This window comes from Ammospiza caudacuta, chromosome 3 (genome assembly GCF_027887145.1).
Source record: "Ammospiza caudacuta isolate bAmmCau1 chromosome 3, bAmmCau1.pri, whole genome shotgun sequence".
In the NCBI taxonomy this organism is placed as follows: Eukaryota; Metazoa; Chordata; class Aves; order Passeriformes; family Passerellidae; genus Ammospiza; species Ammospiza caudacuta.
Genome location: NC_080595.1, coordinates 45,881,786 through 45,906,512, shown reverse-complemented (window position 1 = coordinate 45,906,512; position 24,727 = coordinate 45,881,786). Strand labels below are relative to the sequence as shown.

The 24,727-nt window shown below is 51.9% G+C and overlaps 1 protein-coding gene across 1 annotated transcript; it reads right to left on the bottom strand.

Annotated features, from left to right (window-relative positions):
• Nucleotides 1–20,672: 20,672 nt before the first annotated feature.
• On the bottom strand, nt 20,673–23,022 carry ACTA1 (actin alpha 1, skeletal muscle). Its single transcript, XM_058802738.1, has 7 exons — nt 22,920–23,022; nt 22,688–22,830; nt 22,202–22,526; nt 21,902–22,063; nt 21,499–21,690; nt 21,205–21,386; nt 20,673–21,089 (listed from the first exon to the last, which is right to left on the bottom strand). Exons 2-7 carry the CDS (start codon nt 22,814–22,816, stop codon nt 20,946–20,948), a joined length of 1,134 nt encoding a protein of 377 aa, XP_058658721.1. The 5' UTR covers nt 22,817–22,830; nt 22,920–23,022; the 3' UTR covers nt 20,673–20,945.
• Nucleotides 23,023–24,727: the final 1,705 nt, after the last annotated feature.

Here is a 24,727-nt window from a genome sequence, read left to right as displayed (position 1 = left end):
GCAGCCGGGAGCCGGGAAGCACCGGCCGAGCCCGCCCCCTCCCGCTGCTACGTTTAAATCCAAACAGCGGCGTCCGGCCCCGCCCCGAGCGGGGAGGGATGCCTGGAGGGGGGGACGGGGCCGTGAGGCGCAGAGAACGGGATGACACAGAGTGAAAATTAGATCAAATATAAAATAGATCATAAACACACCAAAGCACCGCAGCCCTGGGCCCAGCAGTAGGCGTGCTGGGGCCCGGGTGAGGCTCCGGGACAGCCCCCCGCCGCACGGCTGTGGGGCAGCTCGGCGCCTCTCGGGGCCCATTGGAACCCAGCGGGTCCGTGCAGTGCGTCAGAAGTGATGCTGTAGCACCAGCAGCACCAACACCAGCATCACCACCAGCACCAGCAGTGCCTTGTGCGTGCAGCACCCCGGGCGGTGGGCTGCTGCTGCCTCCGGTGCTGCCGCTGCGGGAGCAAAGGATGCGCAGCAGCCGGGGCCGGCCGGAGGGAGGCGAACGCCTCTGCAACAACACGCAGCTCTCTCCATTTTCCACTAATCTGCTTTAAAAACCCGTGGCCAGAGCAGGATTCTCGTAATCCAGCCCTGCGCAGGGCGGCCGCCGTCTCTGGGGATACGAAACGCTTTGGAGACAAATGCAGAAACCGGGGCGGCCTCTGCAGCCGCCCTCGCCCTCCTGCCTGCCCGCACACTGACCCTCGGCTCTTCAGCGATTTCTGGATATTGCCCTCTCTCACACACCGTATTTGGGGCATCGCGGCGAATCTGCCCCTGTGGGACACGATTGTCCCTGAAAATGTTTTGCCGCAGAGCTTTTGCCACGGCTCGCTCGCTTCACAGCCCCGTCTGGGAGGGGACAGCGCGATCCCCCGGCCCGCCCCACCCGCTGTCCTGCTTTGGACGCCTGCACACCGGCCTGCCCCTGCCATGCGCGGGCTGCGCACAGAGCCCTCCTCGGCAGCCCCGCTCCGACACACGGGGGCACTGACGGATTTCCAGAAACAGTTCTGGGAAACTGTTCCTTTTTTTTCCCTTCTGTTTTGTTTTTTTTTCTTTTTTTTGGGGGGGGGGGGGTGGCGGGGTTGGTTTGTTGTTTTTTTTTTGTTTTTGTTTTTGTTTTTTTTTGTTTTGTTTTTTTGTTTTTTCCTTTTTTTGACTAATAAGGAAGCAAACAGTATTTTTCCTTGCCTCGCCCTGTGCGTCTCTTGACTGACACAAATAAAAAAAAGACAAACCACAAGCTGGCACGGATTCCCGGGATGGTAAATGATGGCCCAGTTCTTCCAGTGAAATTAAAGTGTTGGTGGCTTTAAGGTGAGGGGGCGGGTGTTACACGCAGCACCTCTGGCTGCGCGGCGCTGATGCAATCACCGATGCAGCTAACATAACCAAATTGACTTATTTTAATCGATGCTCAGATCGAGAGTATTTAGTCCTGGTTTTGCGTGTGCAGATTCAGGCTTTCCAACCCCTGGTGACCAAGCAGGAGTGAGAGGGACAGAGATGTTGCCTGACCTTTGCAGAAGCACCTGGATATCTCCTCCAGCCCCCAGCCCTTGCAGTTATGTTCACAGCCCCTTGACAGCAGGATGTTGGAGAAATCCGGTGGGTCCAGCTGCAATTCAGGAAAATGCTGTCAGGAGAGGCCAATTGCAGTGACACCCAGTGCCTGGTGCTGCAGGCACACACATTGCAGATCTGCATCCATAAACCTGTTAAGTTCCATTTTAAAATCTGTCCTAACTTCCCCAGTTCCCTTCAGCTCTGCCTGCTGCTCGTGGGGGTGGGTGGTGATAGGGCTGCCAGGGAGGAGAGTCTGGGCCCTGTATTTACTGGGAATAGAGGCACAGAAATAGCAGGGCACCTACCCCTGCCCAACAGCCTCAAAAACGAGAGAGGAGCTCCTTCAGAGAGCTCTTCTCTCCGTGCTGGGACACCCACGGTGCCCTGCCCAAGGCAGACATGCAGGAGCCTTGCCTGCATACTTCCCTGGAATAAAACCAGGCAGATGCAGCAGATTTCTCCCCCCACCCAGTGCTGTCCTGAGGATTATATTTGGGAGCTGCCTCGCTCATTTATTTTCCCCACTGAGGGCTCCAGTGGCATCTGGGTTGTCCCTGGTGCCTTCTCCTTTTGCCCTCAGAAGTCCCACTGGGATCCAGCCATGCCCTCAGCACCACCTGCTGTAACAGAAGGTATTTCTTGGAAAACAACAGGGAACAACAGGTTTATAAACACCTGTAACTGGAGACAGCACTAGAGAAAGCAGCTGTGGCAGTGCTGTCTAGAGAGGAGAGCAGATTGCTCCCCAGTTAACCTGGACTCTGGTTTCTTACTCTGATACTGTGCTCAGTCTACATGAGCAGATGACATAAGTGGATTCACATAAACAGGCGAGGTCTGGGGGTTGCAGGTTTTCCTTTCCTTTTATAAAATATTATTTTGTACAAAATGTCATTTTGAACGAACCTGCACAGTTTCATCTGGTCACTTGTGGTTATGAAAATACTGCTGTTCTTTCCACATATTTTATAGTATCAATCTTCCATTTCCCAAAGGACTTCTGTTCCCTGTTGTCCTGGTTTCAGTGGAGATAATTTTTTTCTTAGTAACTGGTACAGTGCTGTGTGTTGGATTCAGTAAGACAATAATGTTGGTAATCACTGATTACTCTCAATCAAGGACTTTTCAGTTTCCCATGCTCTGCCAGGGAGCAGGAGCACCAGAAGCTGGGAGGCAGCATGGCCAGGACAGCTGACCCAAACTGGCCAAAGGGATATTCCACACCATCAAACATTATGTCCAGCGTATGAGCTGGGGGAGTTGCCCAGGAGCCGCTGGTCACTGCTCATGGGTAGGCTGAGCATCAGTCAGTGGATGGTGAGCAATTGTACTGTGCAGCACTGGTTTCTCTTGGGTTCTAGCTCTCTCTTCCACTCATTTTTATTGCTATCATTATATGTTATTATTATAATTGGCATTATTATATTTCACTTTATTTCAGTCATTGAGCTGTTCTTATCTCAACCCACAAGTTTTACCTGTTCTTTTCTCCTGTTTCTCCTCCCATCCTCCCAAGGAGTGAGAGGATTGAGCAAGGACTGCAAGGTACTGAGTTGCCAGCTGGGGTTGAACCATGACACACAGTTTAAAGAGACTTTAAAAGACTTTTAAACAGACTGATTTATATCAGAGGTGTATGGATGCTCTTTGATGGCTTCTCTGTCAGGAAGGAATTGCCTTTTGCAGAACCAAACTTCTCCTGGGGTGCTCATGAACCTACTGCTCAGTCATTAATCCATGCCTCATCCATCACACAGGAAATGCCGGTGTGACAGCTTCCAGATCCTGGCACACAGTCTGTGAGTTCCAGTTTCTGCAGTTTTTTCCCCTAAGCTCTGCACTCTTCAGAGGAGGCACCTAATCTTCAAAACAACGGGCAAGGTGTCAATGTTTCACGACTAACACGTGAAGATGGGTGTTGTTAGCAGCGGCCTCCACCCATCCTCTCCATTGTACTGCACAGGCACGATGTTAGCACTCTTGCTGACATGACAATGAGCACCCAGCCCCTGTGGTATGGGGAAAGCTGCACCTTCATGCTCCTGCCCAGGTTTCTCCTTCACAGTGCAACCCTCCCAATCCAAGTTTGCCTGTGCATCCCCCAGTGCCTGGGGAAGGGGCAGCTGCAGGGCTTGGAAACCCACTGGGGACCACTTGTGCGAGAAGATTTGTGACAGAAGTGTGCAGAGACCCCCAGCAGAGCTGATATTGTACTTCACACGTTACCTGAGGCTGATGCAAGCAAAAGCCTGGGTGTGGCCGCCAGGCACCTTCCCCATTGTTGCCACAATTTAATCTTGACACGTACAGTGCAGCAACCGCCAGGCTGGGCCCTGGAATGGAATATGGATATGGGCCTTTATGGAATATGGAAAAAAGAACCCCAACCCCGGGCCCAGCACCACAAACCAGCTCCAGAGACATTCTGCAGCTGCAGGGCAGGATGCTGAGACCATCCTGGGCAAAGAGCAGCTCCTCCCTCACCCCTCCAGCTGCAGCCAAGCAGCTCAGTATGTGCCAGACAAGAATCATTTCCCATCCTCGACACTGCAGCTCTGGATATTCTCAGTGTAGCTGTATAAACATTATTATTAATTTAATCCTAATGAGTTTTGGCTTCAATACCTCATGGCAGAGACTTCCACGTACTGAGAAAAGCCAGTTATTAAATGATTCCTAAATGAGGAAGTACAACATTTATGAGGCTGATACTAACATCAGAATTTCTTCCCTTGCATACTTTGCTGCATTTTTGCCTTCATTAAAAAATGAAATAAAGGCACCATTTGAATCATAACACTGAAATTCTAAACTCGCTTTTTTTTCCTTTAAAGGCACTTTTTCCCTGAGGATCTTATTCATGCCTCTTAATCCCTATTATTGTTTTTCCACACGTAGCAAACCAGGTGGCCAAGAGTTTCTGACCAGATCCATGACACATGACTGACTGATGCCAAACCCCAGGAGTCCCAGTTTCCTCCACTACCCCCATTTGAATGGGGGCACCATTCCCACCAAGGAGGGCAGCAGCCAGGGCTGGGAAACAGCTTTATTTCTGTCTGAAATAACCACAGCAAAGTCCAGAGCAAAGAGCTTTATGCAAAAAGTATCAGGTAATGAAAAATGAGCATGGATCTTATTTTGTGGAGTGTGGTCCAGAAAAACACTGGGTAACCACAGGGGTCATTTCCACATGGTTTTGGCTTGCAGTCTTTTGCTGTGTCACCTCTCCTAGCTCCAGGCAATAAGGGGAATAGTGGACAGTTCACATGCAGTAGGAGTGGGAAAATTACATGTCAACACATCTTTCAGATCCACAGACTGGCCCCCAGCCAAATCAGCAGCTGTCAGAGTCTGAAACTGGGCTGCTGAGTTTGCTTGGGTAAAGTCTGGAGGAGAAGAAAACCAGGGAAAACAAATAAGTTGCTTCTTAAAAAGAAATGCATTTTAAAATATTTATTTACATTATTTAACAGCATAAATATTTATTTACAGTATTTAACAGCATAAACTCCAAATCAGTGAGAAAATTTTGCCAGATAGGGAAAAACACAATCTTTTTAGACACGTAAACTCTGCTTTCACCTAGATCAGTGTATCTTTGCCAAATACTGGTGGTAGCTGTCCCAGTCACTTCACAAAACAAACCATCACATTGCTCATAGTAGCCTGGCTAATCCTGCAGATGCATGTGCTTTGGTTTCATGGGCTTTTAATCTTTTTAGGCCTACACCAGCTGCCCATAGGTTAATGCTGTCAGGGGAGAAGGCTCAGAAGAGTTGGTTCAGATGCTCTTAGGGACAGGTAGGTCAGCAGAAGTGCACACGACTGCAGAAGTCTCCCAGAGCTGCCTGATCCTGGTATCCAGAGTTCTGGGAGATTTGACCACAGCTGTTGTGAGTTGCAGCCTGCTGGGGAAGCCCTGCAACCCCTCTCTGGCAGCTCTGATCACAAATCCTGTTATCTGTGCAAGTCTCACATTGTTTCTTGGAGCAGCTTGACACTTTTTGCTGTTACACCTCAGTGGCTGTGCCTCCAAGCACCCACAGCAGCAGAGCTCACAGCAACCTTAGCAACCCCTCTGAGCCTTTTCAAAGGTCCACCTTGCTAAAAGACGAAAAGAGAGATGCAGCTTCTTGGGTTGTGTGCTAGGAATGTGGCCAGGAGCAGGGAGAGGCTTTTCCCACCCCTGAGTGCCTTCTGGCTTCTGCAGTCCTGAATCTTGGACTGGGCACCCAGTGAGGCTGGCTGCTCGCACAGCTCAGCTCCCAGTTTTAAATTGTCACAGTGGCAAACTCCAAACTGCTATCAGCTCTGTTTTTCCCCTTTTTTTTCCCCTGGCCCCTGAAGTTTGCAAGGTTGCACACCAGTGTTGGCTGGTCAAGTGAGCAGTTCCTAGCAAGGGAGCAGATCTCACAGCCTGCACTAATGGGGTGCGCTGCCCCCAGCAACACATTTGCAGGCTGCCCACTGAGTCTGAGAAAAACCCGAGTTTACATGCCAGCTGAGTAAGAGGCAGGAGAGTTGGGAGACATTTCCCACCTGTCCCTTTGTATGTCCTGCCTGAGCAGCCCCAGTGAGCAGCAGGCCCGCTGCTGACCCCTGGGTCCCTGCTCAGCAGCTGCCTGTCCCTTGGCCAAGGCAGGAGCTGGCTCCCAGGTGTGCAGCCCCAGGGCAGTGCAGGACACCCCACTCTCAGCTACAGCCTGAGTGCTCTTCATGAGGGTTTCCCACAGGTCCTTAAAAACAGTGGGGTGTGGGCACCTGTGGAGGTGACTGCTCACCACATCTCTTTTTCCCTAGTGAATGGGGAGTAAATCCAGAGTTGGCTGCTGTCTAAAAACCCACATGTATTCCTTCCAAACTAAAGGCTCTGCTACAGGCTTGGGGCCACTGTGGACATCTGCATTCACCTCTTCTTCACCATGCTTAAAGGGGTGGTTCGAAACAAACCCAATCTGAGAATGCCTGGGTTTTGAATGTCTGTCAAGAATAACTCATGTCATTTATGAAGTTCCCCTGAAAGAAAAGGTGAACAGGGATTGAGGCAGTTCACCCTGTGGTGGGATCTTGTTCCCAAGAAAGTCATCAAGGCAGACATGCACCATGCTCCAAGTGGCAGAGTCCAGCACAGTCACGTGCAGTGTGTGAGACATTGCAGAGTTCGTGGTCTCAGCAGCACCTGCAGGACGCCACCTCCAGGAGTCAGGGCAGGAGGCAGCCCAAGTGCAGCCACCCAGGCAGAGACAGGTGATGGAGAGGGATCTGTGCCCACACACTTTCCTTCAGTCTCATCTCAAGCTCACACGGCTGCCCAAAGCTGCTCTTGGCTCACACTCCCTTCCCTCTGGAGCTCTGGGGCAGCCATCTGGCCACTGGACAGGATCACTCTGGTTGTTGTTTCTGTTCATATTCCTTTTTCAATCCCAGCACATCTTCCTCTCCTTTTGGGATGACACCCAAGAGGCTGGTACAGCATTTGTCACAAGCAAGGGATTCAAAATCTGCACCATTTAAAGGCTGTGTCTGAGAGCCCATCTGTCACTGAGAGAACATAAATTTTGGGGGCAAAACAGAGACACCTGTGCTGCAACCTGCTCTCAGTCTCACAGCAGCAAGGGAGTGCTGCTGAAATGATGAGTTCTGAAAGATCTGCCCTTCAGACCATCTCTGCTGGGCTAGAGGCAGCCTCTGGCTGGTGGGACAGAAGCTGTTCCCATGGCTTTGGAAGGTTTCTTCCAGCATGGGAACCCATGCCTCACAATTCCCCATATGGTGGCTCAGTGCCAGTCCTGCAGCCAACAGCAGCCTGCACAGTGATGGATCAGTTTCCAAGCAGTAAATTGATGGGTAATAACAAATGATCTATAGAGAATAATTAAATACTTGAAAAAGCTTCACAGAATTTGCAATGAGGAGGCTTGGGAACAAGGCTGGCTCAAGTTCACATTACCAAACCTACTTCTAAACACCAGAAATTATGGGCAGCTCAGTGCTGGCTCTGGGCTGATTTCACTGTCAGTTTATGAAATCTCTGCAACCTAATCTCATTGTTCCTCCCCCTGGAAACAAGTGGGTCTTCAACACAAAAAACCTTCATTTGGATATAAACTCCTTTAATGGATCTCAGTGCCATGACCATGAGCTTTGAGATTGGTCACTGAAGATTGCCACAGCTACCTCATTTTTGCTGAAGCACCTCCAGCACCAGTTCAGAAAAACTAATGTTTTTGAAGTTCTTTCCCAGATCGCCTAGAGAAGCAGTCCCAAGGGATGCCCCAGCTCCTGATGAGCACATGGGGTGGAGGAGGATACCCCAATGGGGACGAGAGGAAAACTGTGCAGGGAGCTCCTGAGAGGGGTGTAGCTGTCCTCAGCAGCACCCTGCAGATGAGCAGGAGTGCCAGCCTCTTGGTGCAAAACTTCATCCCAAATAAAGCCAGTCACATCGAGGGTTCAGCTCTGAACAGGGGTAAGGCTCAGCTGCTGAGCTGAGTTTCCAAATTGCTTCCAAAATTGCGCAGGGGCAGCAGAAATAAAAAGGGAAATGGTGGTGAGGAAGGCAAAGGCGAGCTGGAAAGTCAAAGCAGTAGGCTGGGCTGACAGCTCCCCCTTCTCTCCCTGCTGGCACCTTGGCTTGTCCTCACTTTTACCCATTTGGGACAAGTGCTGGGTTGGAGGACGAGCAGTGGGGTCCATTTTTCCCTGCCTCACCCCAAAGATGCTGCCCTCATTGCCTCTTTAAGACAGTGCAGGGGGAACCTTGCAGGGAGCCTTCCTGGGGGGAACCTGGTGGAAACAAGGAGCTCAGGCTGGGGAGAGGCATCCCTAATATGGCCTCAGCCATGCTGACTGGCTGGGGGCTCCTGGGGGAGGAATGGAGCCCCTTATAAAAGTACCCAGGTCCTCCCACAAAGGCAAACCTCTCTGGACTTCAGCAGAGCTACAGTGAAGCTTGCTTGATATGGGAATTTCATCCACCCTTTGGAGATTATCCAAGCTTTCTTGTGTTTCACATGGCATGAGGTCGTGGCCTGGTCTGTGCGTGAGCTGGCGGATGCCAGCAGAGAAATCCCCTTTTCAAGCAGCACACGGCTCCTGCCAGCATCACTCTGGGAAGGAAACCTGCTGGTACCCCCCTGCCTTGCTCCCTGCTCCCTTTTCCCTGCCAAAGCAGCAGCAGCACATGCCTCAGAGGGTGCAGACCAGTGCCACCACATCAGTGCCAGCCCCACTCACTGCTCTTCTCCACAGCAGAACCGCCAGCAGCTCCTCTTTGCTTTTGCTTCTTCCAAATGTGCTCAGGTGCCCGGCTGTGTGCTGTAATCACCCCATGCACACCCTCAGCAGCCTCCCTGGCCCCAGGAGCCGTGTGTGGGGAATTCCCTGACCTGCAACCCAGAACACCTGGGGCCAGACCGTGCCACCCGTGGGGAGGGGGCACTGCAGGAACCCACCCCTGCAGCTCCAAAGGGGCCGGGCAGGGCTGGGCTCACTGGAGCACAGAGGTGCAGCCCCAGATGTTTCCTACAGCACACCTGGAGGACGCTTGGAGCACCACGTGTGCCAGAGGAACGCTGCTGGGATGTGCACCCCGAACGGCAGCACAACCATCCCAACACGGCCAGCACCAACGAGTAGCAGAAAGGATGGTGCTTTTCTAACAGCCATTCTCTGGCTAGTTAAAAAAAATTAAGAACACTTTACTCCTTTAGAGAGCAGCTCCCTGACTTGCTCAGAAACACAAGCCCATGATCTGCTGGCTGTGTGTCGGGGCAGCAGCACCACAGCCATGCCAGGGTCACAGTGCAGCTGCTGTTCAGAGCAGGGCAGCCGGGGGCACAGGCAGCCCCCCGAAATAGCGCTCAGAGAGGGGAGCCAGCCCGGGCAGCCGCGGGCTTAGCAACGAGAAAGAGCCTTGAACAAAATGCCAGCACCATGAAGGCATCTGCTCAGGTCTCAGGGAGGATGGAAATGCATGGCACACCTTTAAATGGACATGAAATGTGCCATCGGCGGGGTGGGACCTATTTTTAACCCCTGGGAGCCTGCAGATGTGCAAACCCCCCGAGAGCTGTAGGGATCAGCCTTTTGGCTACCGGGCTGGGAAATGCCGTGCAGCCAGGGTTGGTTTATCCCGCAGTGAGGAGGGAGATTAAAGTCTTATCGTGCCCCTTCCTTTGCCTCGGCAGCAGCCCCGGCCAGCAGCCCGAGCACACACATACCTGCTAAGCACTGCCGACCGCTCACCAGCTTTGCAGTTTTCCTTTTGGAAAAGAACCTTCTGGGCCTGGCTGGATAAGCTCGGCTGCAGGAAGCGCTGCTGCAAGGCCAGGAGCAGCAGGACACTCCGGGGACGGTGAGGCGCACGCCGGGGACCCGCTGGTGGCGGCCCTGTCAGCACCGCTATGAGGCCACCAGAGCTGCGTGCCAGCCATCCTGGCCTGTGTGGCATTGTCCTGCACCCCCAACACCCGCCAGCCCAGGCCTCCCCCAGCCACGTAGGTAAAGCCTCCCTTGGTGGGCAGCAGGGCGTGTGTCTGCAGCCCCTCACATCGCACTGCGTTCTGTAAAATCGCCCATCGTGTCCTAAGGGTTTCCTCATCATTTAGTGGGAGGTAATCCAGCTGTTCAGCAAACCCAGTACTGAACTACATAAAAGCAAACACTCTAGCCATTTCCCCAGATTAAAATTTTAATACATTTGTCTCCGGGCACCTGTTTGTCCTCTCTAGTGCTCTCCATCCTCCAGCAGAGCAGCCTCCTCTCAAGGGCAGTCACCAAAAAGTCCTGCTGCAATCAAAAAGCAGCTGTGGATCCTGCAGCATCCCTGCAAGAAGGGTACCTCAGTTCTGCTGTCACATGGCTTGGCGCTCAGATTTCAGTTCTCAGAGGACGGGGAGCAAGCAAAACCTGTGCCCGGTGGAAAAAGCCCCACTTAAAACCCAGCACCCCTCTGAGGCACCAGAAATTATCTTGAGAATGGTTTTGACAAATGGATGCTCTTGAGGAGAACCTGTGCACCACTTGTGAGCTGCTCCTCCAGAGAGTGCTGACATCTGCATGTATTATTTATAATGAATTATCCACTCAGCACGGGGATCCTGCTGGCTCTGGAGAGCAGTGTTAGGCTGGCTTTCATCTCCCCAGCCTGAGCCTCCTGTGAACCAGACTCCTCCCTGCAAAAATCCACCCTGGAGCCCTGAGCCCCTTGTCCCCCCACCCCACATCAAGTGAGCCATCCATGTCCAGGAGCATCACTGTAAGCATCAGCCAGGCTCCCTCTGGAAAGTTCTGTGCTGATTTTGCCACTGAAGGGGGCCAAGGGTGGTGTAGGGAAGGAGCTGGTTGTGGAGCCAGTCACATCCTGCCCCAGCAACAACACTCACCTGCTGCCCCACCTGCCCTGGGTCAGAGATGATGGACACTGTGAGAAGCTTGGGGGATACAGAACTAGAAAAGCTTCACTGAGACAAGCTCATAGGAGAAGTTACTGAGCAGGGCATTTTGCTAGCAGGGGCTGCTGAGGTGGCTGGCTTTACCCCTGAGAGAGGAGAATGGGAGTTTGAGGCTCTCCTGGCACTCCCACAGCTGTGTGGGCACCCTTGTCAACCCCACAGTCCTGCTCCCCATGCCCTGAAAGACCAGAGAAACATTGCTCTGGCTCAAATGGATGAAACACTCATTCATTTGTAGGTGTAGAGCCCTGTGTGACTGCTTCAGATGCTGTCCCCGTGGTGCTCAGCCCCATGGTCTGCTCCAAAACCTCTTTGGAGGAGGGCACTCAGGATAGGTGAATGAACACTGTGGCAGTGCTGCCCTGCTGAGCTGGACAGAAAGAAACTGGCTTTCTGTGAACTCCCGCAGAGCCAAACCACATCCAGCAGAATGCAGTTAGCTCCTGCACACAGAAAGGTGGAGCAGGAATAAATGCAGTTCCTTCAGTCACTGAAGTCTCAGAAACAGGGGATGCTGTAACCCCACTGATCTGCTTCCCAAGGTGCTGGTTTGGCTGAGGTGGAGGTAATTTTGTTCACAGTGGGCTGTGTTTTGGATGTGTGCAGAACACAGGGTTGATAATGTGGAGATGTCTTTGTTATTGCTGAGCAGGGCTTACACAGAGCCAAAGCCTTTTCTGCTGTTTCTATTGCCACCCTGGTGAGGAAGCTGGGAGAGTGGGAGTCTGGGAGGGGACACAGCCGGGATGGGTGACCCCAGCTGACCAAAGGGATGGTCCAGACCATATGGCATCATGTCAGTATAGAAAATGGGAGGAAGAAGGAGGAAGGGGGGATATTTGGAGTGATGGTGTTTGTCTCCCCAGGTAACCCTTCCATGTGATGGGGTCCCACTTCTGCAAAGGCAGGCTCAGGATGTACATATGTCCCACATTCAGTCCTCTTCTCTCATTTACCAGTCATTTGCAGATGATCACTATGGAAAAAGGACTGGCAGGGAAAAAATAAAATTATGCATTCATCCAAACCACTCTTTAAAAGCAATTTTCATGTGTTTGTCCCTCCTTGCCTGTTGTCTGTGAAGAGGAGATAGATGAAGCAGGCCAGGACTCTTCCTTCTACCTTTATTGGCACCCCTGCTGTGCTTCCCAGTACAATTTCCATGCATTCCTCATGTGCTTTTGCCTCATCTCCCCCATCCTGCACCCACTTGATAACCACTAAGTTGTCAGCATTTGGAAACAGGCTTTATTGCACTCCAGCCAGCTGGGGAGGAGGATGCAGCTCTGGAGATGAGTCCCTCCTGTCGTGCACATCTCAGCCCTGTCAGCACCGAGGCGCCCCGCAGCCGTAGCCAGCTGGGGGCAGTGACCTGGAAAGGGCCCCCGTGTGTGCAGGGCCAGGGCAGATGCCAGCAGGGACCCCCTGAGGCTGCATCCACTCCATGGCTGGGCAGGCAGCAGCTCCAGCAGCTCCCCAGCCTCCCTCCAGGCACGGTGCGCAGGGAGAAAAGCACTGCCTGTTGGGATGGCTGGCATGCTTTCCTGCAGTGATCTCCACACATCCTGCAACACCTGCAGGGGCTGGGTTCAGACAAACCTTCACTCTGCTCTTCTTCCTCCCCCTTGTGCCCAGCAGACTGAAGCCACCCACCCCTGCCCCCTGGACTTTTTCATGGTGAGAAAGGCCAGCAGCCCATTTGATCTGGCCTTCAGAGGGCAGTCAGCATATAGTGACTTGTGGTGTCCTTTCCAACTTCCCTTACCCCTTCAAACTGTTCCCTGGTTCCCACACTGTGCCATTAGAATCTCCCCCACAACTTGAAGGCTTATTTAGAGAGTCAGATATAGCAAGGCATGGCTTTATAAATAGAGAGGGGCATGGCTGGGGACTGTACAACATGACTCACAAGTCAAACTCCCAGTGAAGAACTTGTCAGACACTTGCTTTAAATATTCATTTAGCAACACCAAACCCTCCTTACAGTTACACCTCCCATATAAAAACCCCCTTCCCATGTGCACTCAGTGTATTCATGCTGCTTTCTCCAAAACTATTCCAAAGCCACTCACCATTGTGCTGGTCAGAGATAAACCAGGGTCAGAAAGGAAACCTCTCCTTGGAGCTTGAGCCTGCCATTGCTTCCAGCACTGCAGCTCAGCATCTTTCCCAGCACAAAGTCAATGGCACAACGATTATGTCATAAAATATTTTCTCTCTTAATGCTTTTTTTTCCACCCATGTATCTTATTTGTCAAAACTACAACTCCTACAGAACACCTGTGGTCCAGACTTGGGTCTTGCTGCTCTTCAGTTTTCTTCTATACCCTCATTTGCTCAACTGATCCTTAATTCAGACAGATTCTTCCGCAGAAAATGAAAAAAAAAATAGATGGGAATTATGAAATGAGCAATAAAATCTCTACAGAACAGGCAAGTGATTCAATGCATACATCTTACATATTCCATGCCTCAAGCCATGCCCGGTTCTGGACCTACAGCAGCAAAATTAATTATTCCTTCTTTCTCCTTTCTGCTTCCTCTTGTGATTGCTTTTATTACTATGGCTTTTTTACTTGATCTGGGACCTGATCATTCAAGCACTTAAAAATTACTCAAATCTGCAGGTCCCCCTCAGATTCGGGGGGACTGAATCAGCTCCAGCACGTTTACATGGCAGCAGGGGGTGCCTGAGACTGGCTACACGGGCTGAAACTTTGCTGCCATGCTGAAACGGAGCCAACCCAACACACACAAACAGAAATGAATACTGAGTGTAATGCCACTGCAGCGCCCAGAGCCTTCTCCATTACTTCTGTGCTGCAGAACATCCCAGACACCTCCCCTTTACGTGGCTATGCCTCCATCCCAGGATTTGTCCTGTCCTTGCCCAAACTCCCCTGCCCAGGCATGAGCCCTTCCCCTGCCATCTGCTGACCTTGCAATATTTTCCATGTTATTCTTTTCTCTCCCCTTTTTATTTTTAAACAGTGATGCACATTCAGCAGGTGCACTCCCCGGGCTGCCCATGCCCTGCTGCAGCCTTTGCCATGGGAGGCTGCAACTGGGGAAGAAACCAAGAACCTCCAGTTTGGGCAGAGCCACACCTGGCTTCTGGATTCTGATCAAGGTTTTGTGACAGGGGTTGCATCAACTTTCTGTCAAACAATTGCTCCTCCATTCAGGCACTTGTGCAGCAGGCACTAAAAAAGATAAAGCAACGTGTCAGCAGAAGATAAGTAGCTCAAGGATTAAATTACACCCCTTTAAAATTGACTTTGGAATTTAGCTCCAAGTTCCACTTAATACCATATTTTGCTGTCTAAGCAGAACCAATCTTCTTCATTAACCTGTGTGGCATTTAACCCATCAAATGTGAACAGAGGAATCATAACACCTTGGCCATGCAGTCTTGGCCAGGACGGGCTGTCTTCAGTGGCCTAACAAAAATTAAGGAAAGAAGGAAGGAATATATCTCAAAGCAGAAGATCTAAAATCAATCACCATGTTTCTCCTAAAAGATTTATCCCAAGAAAGATTTTGTATATAGTCCCTGAGCAGACTGGTTTGAACACTGTAATTCTCCTAAATTTGTCACTTCTATTAGATTTGAAAAATAATCTTATCACAAAGGACTGTTGGAGGCCCAATATAGAGGCACCACACCCAGAACAAGAACAGAAACTGCTGGAGTTCTGGTGCTGGTGGGAGCAGCTTGGGAGGGAGGTCAGGGCTCTCAGCAAGGCAAGGGACCTGCAGGAGGCACAGCCTGAGGTTCCAGAGCCACCTGTGGCTACTGCAGCCTCCAGCTTGTGGCTGCAATTGGAAAACGTTCAGATTTCAAGACTTTCTCTGGTATTTGTGCCAGGAAACTGGTGTGTATGACTTTCAGAGCTAAATTTAGGATCACAAGTATTTCACGTTCCCCAAACACCTTCTATGACAACATCTCAAAACCCTTTATGGGCATTAGCTATTCTTCTTTATCTTCCTTTGAGATGGAAAATAGGAAAGTCACTTTGCTGGCAACAAACAGAGCTGTGAATGTTGACTTGCTCATGGTCACAGAGGAGAACTGATGGAGGCTTGGTAGGGGAAAGGAGAAAGGAGGGAGAAAATCAACTTTCCAGTGTGAACTGCTTGGTTCCTGCAGTCACAGAAACATGGCCTGCCACCTGCTGCAGTGCTGCTGGGATTAAGTAGGAATAACACCATCACAATTTCAAAATGATTGGGATATGGAATTTCTGGTAGCTCTTAGTAGAATTTTTTTTTGTTTTAAAATTTTTCTAGTGTTGAGGATAAGGGCTTCCAGGACAAGAAATCCCTGTAGAGAAAATACCTCATCTTTGGAAAAGTGCCTCAGTCCCCCAGACCACTCTGAAAAAGTTGTGGTGAGAAAGTGGGCAGCTTTAGCACCTGCACCTCCCAATTTTCAGCACAGAAGGTAGTGCAGGGCAGGCAGAGCTCCCCACAGTGCCCTTAGGTGGTGCTCTGCAGGCACAGTGGCAGCATTGTTCAATGCTAGCAAACTCAAACCCTTTTAGACTCTTATGCCTCTGTTATTGTAACTCTTTGTTGTGATTATTCCTGCTAAAGGGAATTTAAAAGTCTTATAGAAGCAGGTACAGTTGCCCTGGGAAACCTTGAGGGCTTCTTTTGTGTAATGTCACTGCAGCACATCTGCTTCAGATCTCCTTCCTTCCCTCTGTAGGCAGGCCCAGGGAGGTTTGGGAAGAGCAGGGCTCTTGTCTGTCTGTCTGTCTGTCCCCCTCAGCACGGCTGGCAGTGCTGTAGTTCTTGCATTGCCCTTCCCCTCCCCAGCTCTGCCCTCCCCAGTGCAGCACCAGCAGCTCAGCGCTGGCCACCCCAAGCAGCAGTGCAAGCTCCCTTTAGTCAGTACTCCCTTTGAGCAGCAAACTGCCTTTATTCTGCACTCAAATAGATGAGATAGTGCCTGTGTCTGGGGTTTGAGAAGCAGTGGTGTGAGGGGAAGGGTGACCCTCCTGTGACCACCACCTCTCTGCCCATGGGAGCACCCTTGTCCCTGCCTGCCTGCTCCAGGGCAGCTCTTCCCCTGGGAAAAGAGCAGAGCTGCACCCACACAGGGATCTTCTCACACACCTGAAGTCTTACAGCTGCTCTGGTGAGGGGACAGCCCAGCAGGAGGGTGACAGGGAGTGAGCTCCAGTGCAAGCACAGCCCAGCTCCCCATGCCTGTGAGCCGGGCTCCAGGGCTGGTGCTGACTCCAGGCTGCTCAGCATCCGAGAGTCTTCTTACAAGGCCATCTTCCCCCTTTGCCCTCCTCCCTCCAGCAGCAGATTTCTCAGCTTGAAAGCCTTGTTTACCCTGGAGGAGAGAGAAGCTGCTGGAAGCCAAGCAGTGAGGGCACAGGGGAGTGTTTGTTTGGAGTGAATTATGGGTGGGAGTGATGTGCCAAGGAAGAAAACTGCTTCCAGGGATCTATATATATGCAGCTCCCTGCGGTGGGGTTACAGAGAGGCTCATTCCCGGGCTGCCTGTGGCACTCCCTGAACACCAGCAGCCAGAGCTGCCTCCAAGCTGCAGGTTTATTTTCAGAGCGTGGCCTTGAGCAGCCGAGACACGACGGGGCTTGGCCGTGGGCCCTGCAAGCACACAGGGTGAGCTGCCAGAGCCACCACAGCCAGCAAGGGGGTTTGAGCACTGCTGGCCCCACATCTGCACTGGGCAGGGTAGTTTAGGGCTGACAGGGTGTCCTGGAGGGGGAAATTAAAGATTTCCCCAACATCTGTTCATCCCCATCACACACACCCCGCAGACCGAGTGGGAGCCAGCGACGCTCCAGCTTCCCCTGCCACAGAGCAATCAGCAACGGCTTAATTTTCAGATCCTGGACAAATGAAAAACAGAGTCTTAGCGAGCTGCAAATACAGATACTTCCCCAAGCCTGCAGCCAGAACATTTTGGTCCCTCCAAAATATGTTCTACCCATGAGGGTCTGAAGAGGATCCCCAAAGCCACCAGCAATTCCCAGGGAAGCACTCAAGGCTGGGGGACATTTCCAATGGTCCTGTTGCTAAAGCAGCCCACACTGAGTGGCATCTGCCCCACATGGGAGCCCTGCACACCAGCACTGCCTGCAGTTATCCACTGCCTCATCAATAGGTTACAGTCACCCTTGTGCACTCCATTTTCCAGCCCCAGGAGATCAGCCATGAAAATCCATACAATTGCATAGGTCTTTTTTTTTTTTTTTTTTTTTTTTTTTAAGAAAAAATGCCTATTTGGTTCAAAATAAATAAATAAACAAGTAAACCCTAACAAGAAATGTTCAATTATTTTTCCCTGTGGATTAATGAAATAGAAACAGCACAAAATTTTCCTATAAAATAAAATTGTTTGAATTTTTGAAGGTCTTCATTGAATGCCTCACTTTAGGAGTTTCCTGTGAAAAGTGATGCTAATCTTCAAGTGACCTCTATTTTGTCCCTTTGGTAAAATTCTTTTAATAAATATTACTGGCCAAACCTCCATGGGAGGCACACAGCCAGCAGAGTACACAGTGGGGCTGCACTGATGCCAGGTCTGAGGGGGTGTTTGGGTCCCCCCAGCAAAGCCCAGCCCAGCAGATGCTGTGGGTCAGAGCGCTTTTTGTTTCTGCAGTTTTGGAAGCCAAGGGGAGAAGTGTGTTGGGGTGCTAGCTCCCTTTGCACAAAGCCATCACCATGGTGGGAGGGTAGCCCATCCTGGGCCACATCTGCTCTCTGTGCAAATGCAGATTTCCACTTCAGCAAAATCTGTACCAAAATAAAATTAGGAAACCCCTCCAGTGTGCTCATCTTCTCCAGGATTTCCTGTGCTCTTTCGTTCAGAGGCTCCCTTGAGACTTTCCCTCAGAACCCAGGTTTTCCCTCAGCTCCTGATATAATTGAGGTAATGGCCCAGGCATCTGCAGATCTGGGGAAAGCTTGCATCAAAACCCAGTCAGGACTGTGCCTCCCAAGCTCATGTAAACAGCCCCACATCATTTTTGTCCTTTCAAGGACTCTTCCTCTCTTGAGATTTTCCATCTCTTGGTGATATTTGGACCGAGGGCAGCTTCTTACCTTGCCCACTGGATGTAGACTGAGGTTATGGACCAACACTGGTCCAGCCCTGGATGCAGATGGCTCTGGAGCCAGCAGTGAGCTGCAGAGGATGTTTTTGGTGCAGGGAAGAGCCATTCTCCTTTGTTACCCTCCCTTCCACAGTGTGTGAGTGTCCTGCATCCTTCCTTGATCCCCTTTTTCTCCTCTGATGCCCCATTTATCCCTTTGCCTGTCTCAAAACAGAGGATGCTGGTCTAGGGGATCCTTTCGGTCCTGGGGATCCTTGCCTGCTGCCAACAGCGCTGTCAGAGGCACAGGGAGGGCAATGAAATACCTGAGAACTGCACAATAAACACCAAACCCAGGCCACTGCACACAAGCAAAATCCTCCAAACCACCTTCCCAGCAATGGGGCTTGTGAGCCATATGAAAACCCAACTCACCTGTTTCCAAACAATCTGTGTCTTCAATTGCTAAAAATATTAATGAAAACCCCAAGGCCAAATAAAGACTGGTTTCAGGATAAAGAGAGTGTTTCAGTTTGAAATTAAAACCTGAACAGGGTGATTTCATAGGCTGAAGACTCATGGCATCCCTGTTCACTGATTAAGCAACAAAAACAACAAACCAGTCATTTCTTTTCAGCTGTAAGAATGTACTTTAGGTCATTTATCTTCAACAGGAGGAAACTGGCACAGGGGCTGAGGAGAATACCTGATGCTGTGTGTTAGAGTGAGACCAAAACTCCTGTTAGAGGCAGCAGACAATGACATGGCAGTGGCAGCATCAGCCTCTCAGTGCAAGGCAGTTTCAGTGCAAAGCAGAAGGACTCACCCCTGTCCACAGCTGTGCTAAACCCAAGTTTGGCACTGCAAAATATAGGTCTTCATTTAGAAGGAGTAAGTACTTCCCGATGCCTTTGATTTTGATCAGGTTGGAGATGAGTGGCTGGCTCAGAAATACTTGCCCTTTCAAAAATCAGCCTGTTCCATTGTGGGTTTAAGGCCATAAATTAATATTATAGGTGAAAAGTGGAGTCTGAGAATGCTGTCTAACTCACGAGGTTACTGTTCTAAGCTAACTTTTATCTGTGTTTTTAAACTAATCTTTTAGTTAAATAGCAGAAGCAGGTCCTAAAATCCATCTCACAACACCACCTAAGGCACAACTGAACCTGAGATCAGGGGCCAGGTACTGAGGACTTAATGCTGAGCACCCCCCAAAATCCCAACAGGGAGCTGACAGATAGAGTATGTGCTGCTACATAAATGGCAACAAAAGTTCGTGTTTGCCTTTTTAGAAGCAACTGTTTTCTGAAAAGCAGCTGATTTCCAGTCCCTCCCCAGGCACTGAGAGCCCTTAGGGCTGCCCTGTGGCCCTCCCTGCTCTCGGGTGCCAGGGAAGGACCAGGACAGCTCCTCCCACAGGCTTTTGCTTTGGGATAGTGCTAAACAAAAAAGTGAGCTCGTGTATCGGTCTCATTTAATGCAACTAAAACCAGCCAAAATGCAAAACAAATGCACCCTTAGCATAGCCACAGCAGAGCAAAAAACCTTCCTGGGCTGGAAGTTCATCTGAAAATCATCTCTTCTTTCCTGAGTACTGCTGTGTCCCACAGCAAAAGAACACCCCAAAGCTCAGGCACTGCTTAATGACAGGGTCCTGTGCTCCACCCCTTCAAAGGCTGGTGGCTCCTGCACGTGTGTCCTGACCTGGGAACATGTGCCAAGCCTGGCAGGGCTTTAGGATGGCTCCCAGAGGGAGGGAAGCTCCCAGAGGGAACACCTGGTGTGTGTGTGTGTGTGTGTGTGTATGTGTGTGTGTGAATGCTGGAAATAAAGGGGTCCCGGAGCCCCCTTGCCTGTAAGAGAGAAATGAGACAGGCCAGGAGCATCTTTCCCTCCTCCCAGTCGGCTCTGCCTCCTCACTGGCAAACAGGGCAGGCAAATGTCCGCAGTGAGGGGAAGCCCCTTGGATTTTCCTTCGGGCTCCTGGGGAGTTCCTGAGCACAGGACGTGATCCCAGGAAGGGCAGGGGTGGTTCGAGGGGGCAGAGGAGGGGGTGGTTCCTCAGCAGGCAGCTCCCCGTGCGTGACCACAGGCAAGGGCAAGCGTGTCAGGCAGGGTGAGGAAGTGGCCCTGGCTGCCCCCGGCCCCCCGGGACAGCACCGCGGCAGGTGGGCTCCCATAAGTGGAGTGGAAAGCTCTTTATTTAACCTGCACCCGCCACCTGCCCTCAGCACAAGCCTTGCCTTCCTCGGGAGCATGCCAGGGCTACTTTTTTGGCAGGCTGAGCCAAAAGAAATGTTTTGCAAGCGAAGGCTCCAGGTAACCCTTTCCCGCCTGGGACCGGCACACTGCAGAGTGTCAGGGCACCCCCCTTGCAGCAGCGTGATGATGCTGCACTGCCCTCAGTGCCACCGAGCAGCCTGCAGCCCAAGGAGTCACAGAGCTGGCTCCTCTGGCTGGGGTCCTGCCCCCTCCCCAGCCCCCCTCCTATCTGGGGACTTCAGCCCCGCCATCCCCACGCCAAACCCACAAGCGATGGAAGAACCCGAGCAAAAGATGACAAATGACAGCATTAAGAGTGTGACAGAATGACTGATGATTTAATGCTTCTTGAAGTTTTTTTTTCCTTCCACAGGGCATTGGTTTTAAAAACAAACAAAACAAGATAAAATAAATTAATTTATGTACACTTTACATACACTGTGTCACATGGAGCTTTGCAGCAACAGTAACCAGAAATTGTTACAAAATAGAAAGTTACATGGCTGTTGCAGGCCCTCAGCAGCCTGCAACCTTGAAGGTTGTCATCCTGAGCGTGGTTGGCAAAGTGATCATGTAAACATGTTTAGAAGCATTTACGGTGGACAATGGATGGGCCAGCTTCATCATATTCCTGCTTTGTGATCCACATCTGCTGGAAGGTGGACAGGGAGGCCAGGATGGAGCCGCCGATCCAGACGGAGTACTTACGCTCAGGCGGGGCAATGATCTGGAAAACACCGAGAGAGCTGGGATCAGTACACAGGACTCTGCCATGGGGGTGGGAACGGGGCTGGGCACAGCCCCATCCAGCTGCTCCCAGGAGCTGCATGCTCCTGCCTTACCTTGATCTTCATCGTGCTGGGGGCCAGGGCTGTGATCTCCTTCTGCATGCGGTCAGCAATACCTGGGTACATGGTGGTACCCCCAGACATGACGTTGTTGGCGTACAGGTCCTTCCTGATGTCAATGTCACACTTCATGATGCTGTTGTAGGTGGTCTCATGGATACCTGCAGACTCCATACCTGGGAGAAACAGGCAGGCACAGGTTAAGCACAAAGCGAGAGCTCTGCAGGGTGACTCTGGAGAGAGGAGAGGAGAGCTGCCAAGGGAAGAGAGAGGGAGGGGGGCACGCACCAATGAAGGAAGGCTGGAAGAGGGTTTCTGGGCAGCGGAAACGCTCATTGCCGATGGTGATGACCTGCCCATCAGGTAGCTCGTAACTCTTCTCCAGGGAGGAGGAAGAGGCAGCGGTGGCCATCTCGTTCTCAAAGTCCAGAGCCACATAGCACAGCTTCTCCTTGATGTCACGGACAATCTCACGTTCAGCTGTCAGGGGGGAGCAAAGGCATCAGTGTTTGCAGAGGAGGAACAGGGAGCACTTGCACTGCCTCCATAGCTCTGCTGGCACTCAGACCCCCAAGCACACATAAGCTCCCCCCAAGAACTGTTTTCGGGGCTTGCAACGGGGCGAGAGCATCTCTAGAAGTGCAAGGGCTGGAAGCGAGAGGGAACTTTTTGGAGGAGGAATGGTGCTTACCTGTGGTGACAAAGGAATAGCCACGCTCAGTCAGGATCTTCATCAGGTAATCCGTGAGGTCCCGGCCAGCCAGATCCAAGCGCATGATGGCATGGGGCAGGGCGTACCCTTCATAGATGGGGACATTGTGTGTCACACCATCACCAGAGTCCAGCACGATACCTGCGGAGACAAGAAACAGCCGTGTAAGAGATGTGGCCGCAGAGGGTCCTGCCCTGGGGGCAGTGCTTGTCAGAGGTAGGGGACCAGTCCTGGGCGTCCCTGCTCGGGGAAGAGGAGCCAGCAGCACTTTGCACTCACCAGTGGTACGGCCAGAGGCGTACAGGGACAGCACAGCCTGGATGGCCACATACATGGCAGGGACGTTGAAGGTCTCAAACATGATTTGGGTCATCTTTTCACGGTTGGCTTTGGGGTTAAGGGGGGCCTCAGTGAGCAGAGTGGGGTGCTCCTCTGGGGCGACACGCAGCTCATTGTAGAAGGTGTGGTGCCAGATCTTCTCCATGTCGTCCCAGTTTGTGATGATGCCGTGCTCAATGGGGTACTTCAGGGTCAGGATACCTCTCTTGCTCTGGGCTTCGTCTCCTACGTAGGAGTCCTTCTGACCCATACCCACCATGACGCCCTGCAGGGGAGGAAAGCAGGGGCTCAGCCACCTCTCCACGGGCAGCAGCTCGGGGCTCCCCAGCAGGACGGGAGGATGCCGAGGGCTGGAAGGCAGCAGGGATCCGCAGCCACGGCCGTGGCAGGGCGTGCGGAGAGGCTCGGAGGGGGAGCGCGCCGTACCTGGTGGCGGGGGCGGCCAACGATGGAGGGGAACACGGCCCTGGGGGCATCGTCCCCGGCGAAGCCAGCCTTCACCAGGCCGGAGCCGTTGTCGCACACGAGCGCGGTGGTCTCGTCCTCGTCACACATGGTCTCGGCTGTGTCTGCGGGGCACAGGCAGCGGGGCTGAGCCTCACGGCGCTCGGCAGCCGCGGGCGGTGGCGGTGGCGGCGGCGGCGGGGCCGGGGCTTACCTGGGCTGGCTGCGGGCTGCGCGCGTCGGGCAGAGAGAGGCTCCGCTCCTCGCCGGGTCACTCGTGGCCGCCGCGGCCGCCGCCGAGCCTTTTATCACGGCGGGCGGCGGCAGCGACCGGCCCCCAGGAATGCGGCCCCGGCCGTCCCCATATTTGGTGCCGGGCCCGGCGCGGCCCCGGCCCGGCGGTGCCCAAAGAAGGCGCTCCTGGCCCCGGCCCAGGTGAGCCGGGCCCGGCCGTATAAGGCGCGTCTGCCGAGCCCCCCCCGCCACCGCCCGCGGCCCGGGCCGAAATAATCCCCCGGCAGCACCGGCCCCGTTAAGGGCAAAGCAGGTGGGGGCGGCCGGGAGCGCCGCGGGGCTCGGGGAGAGCGGGCATCGGCTCCGCGGCCACCACGTGCCCAGGCTCGGGGCTGCGAAGGGAAACGCGCCCCTCCCGGGCCTTCCCACGGCTGTAGGTGAGCCCAGGGGGAGAAAGGGAACTGGGAGAGAAGTGAAGTGACAAGGTGGATCCCTGGCTTGCAGGGCACACGGCGACAGCCCATGCAAAACACACAACTTTACACATGAAGTTAAAGCCGTGCATGGTTTCCTTGCTGTGATTTAAAAATGGAAAATAAATGCACGGGATAACATCTGTCAGACAAATGCCTGAAGAGAAGCCCGGTAAAGGATTAATCCTGGTCTGATCCCAGAAGCCTGACGTAGTGGTGAATGCTGGTGCCATTACAAGTGCCCATTGCTGGCCGCTGAGCTTGGCCAGGCAACACGGGAACCCTTCAGCCATCCCTGTGGCTCACCCTTTCCAAAAGGAGTGTGGTCTCACAGGCAAGTCATCTCTGACGAGCTGAAGGTACTATGCAAGTGAAAAAGAACAGTTCATCTCCTTCAGCTATGGGTATTTAGGCAGAGGTTCCACGTGGGACACTTGGAAGATTTTACAGATACTTGGTTTCCAACGGAGAGAAGAAACAGTAATGCAAGCAGATTTGCAACCCTGACACCATGTTGATGCAAATCAACCTTCATGATCCTCCCTGAGGACACAGTCAAGTGTAAATCCTTTGAAAATTTGAGGAGTCAGGCAAGAAGGAAGAGGAACAGTAGGCTAGAAGCACTGTGCTCTGAGGAGTCTCCTGCGAGTGAAGGTGCTTCTGCAGGTGATTTCCTCCACTGTAAGGCAGAGCAGACAGCTCAACAGAGAAGCAGACAACTTTTCTTCTCCTCTGTTTAACTTCTGCATCCTCCGGGTTGACAGCATTCTTCTTTACCTCTGGCAGCCACTTAATTCCTTCTGCTATAGATTTTGAATTCGCATCAAGTTGTTATTAAAATGTGCTCTTCTCTCGCCCTGTTCCTCAACTTGTATTATTCTTCAGTTCTGTCATCAACAACTGGCAGTACAAAAATCGGAAGCCCCGAGAGCACTTAAAGGCATCACAACCACCAAATCTATTTACAGAACTGTAGTGCTTCATCGTGGTTTCCAAAATATGGCTGGTTGTGTTGAATCAGAAATCAAGTAACCGAAACTTGAACACCACTGAAAGATAAACATCCTTAATCCTGCAATGAAACATGATGCAAGCATAAACCCACTCTATCCCTTCTGTTCCCTTTTATTTTCTCTCTACCCCAATCTAATTTACAGCACAGTACCCAAATGGCAATGTCAAATTCTCCCACTTCTAAGTAATATATAATTTTCTGCAGGTAGATCTGATGTTTATCTGGATTCACTAAATGAATGTGGGTTTTGTCTCAGTTGGAGTTAGTTTCCAGTACAGGGCACAAAGAACTCACTATCCA

Excerpts from the sequence above, each read along its gene's own strand:
- ACTA1 (XM_058802738.1), bottom strand. The coding sequence starts at position 22,816 with ATGTGTGACGAGGACGAGACCACCGCGCTCGTGTGCGACAACGGCTCC. Across the intron at positions 22,064-22,201 it reads CGCCTCTGGCCGTACCACTG|GTATCGTGCTGGACTCTGGT; the intron begins GTGAGTGCAAAG and ends TTGTCTCCGCAG. Across the intron at positions 21,691-21,901 it reads CTATTCCTTTGTCACCACAG|CTGAACGTGAGATTGTCCGT; the intron begins GTAAGCACCATT and ends CCCCCCTGACAG.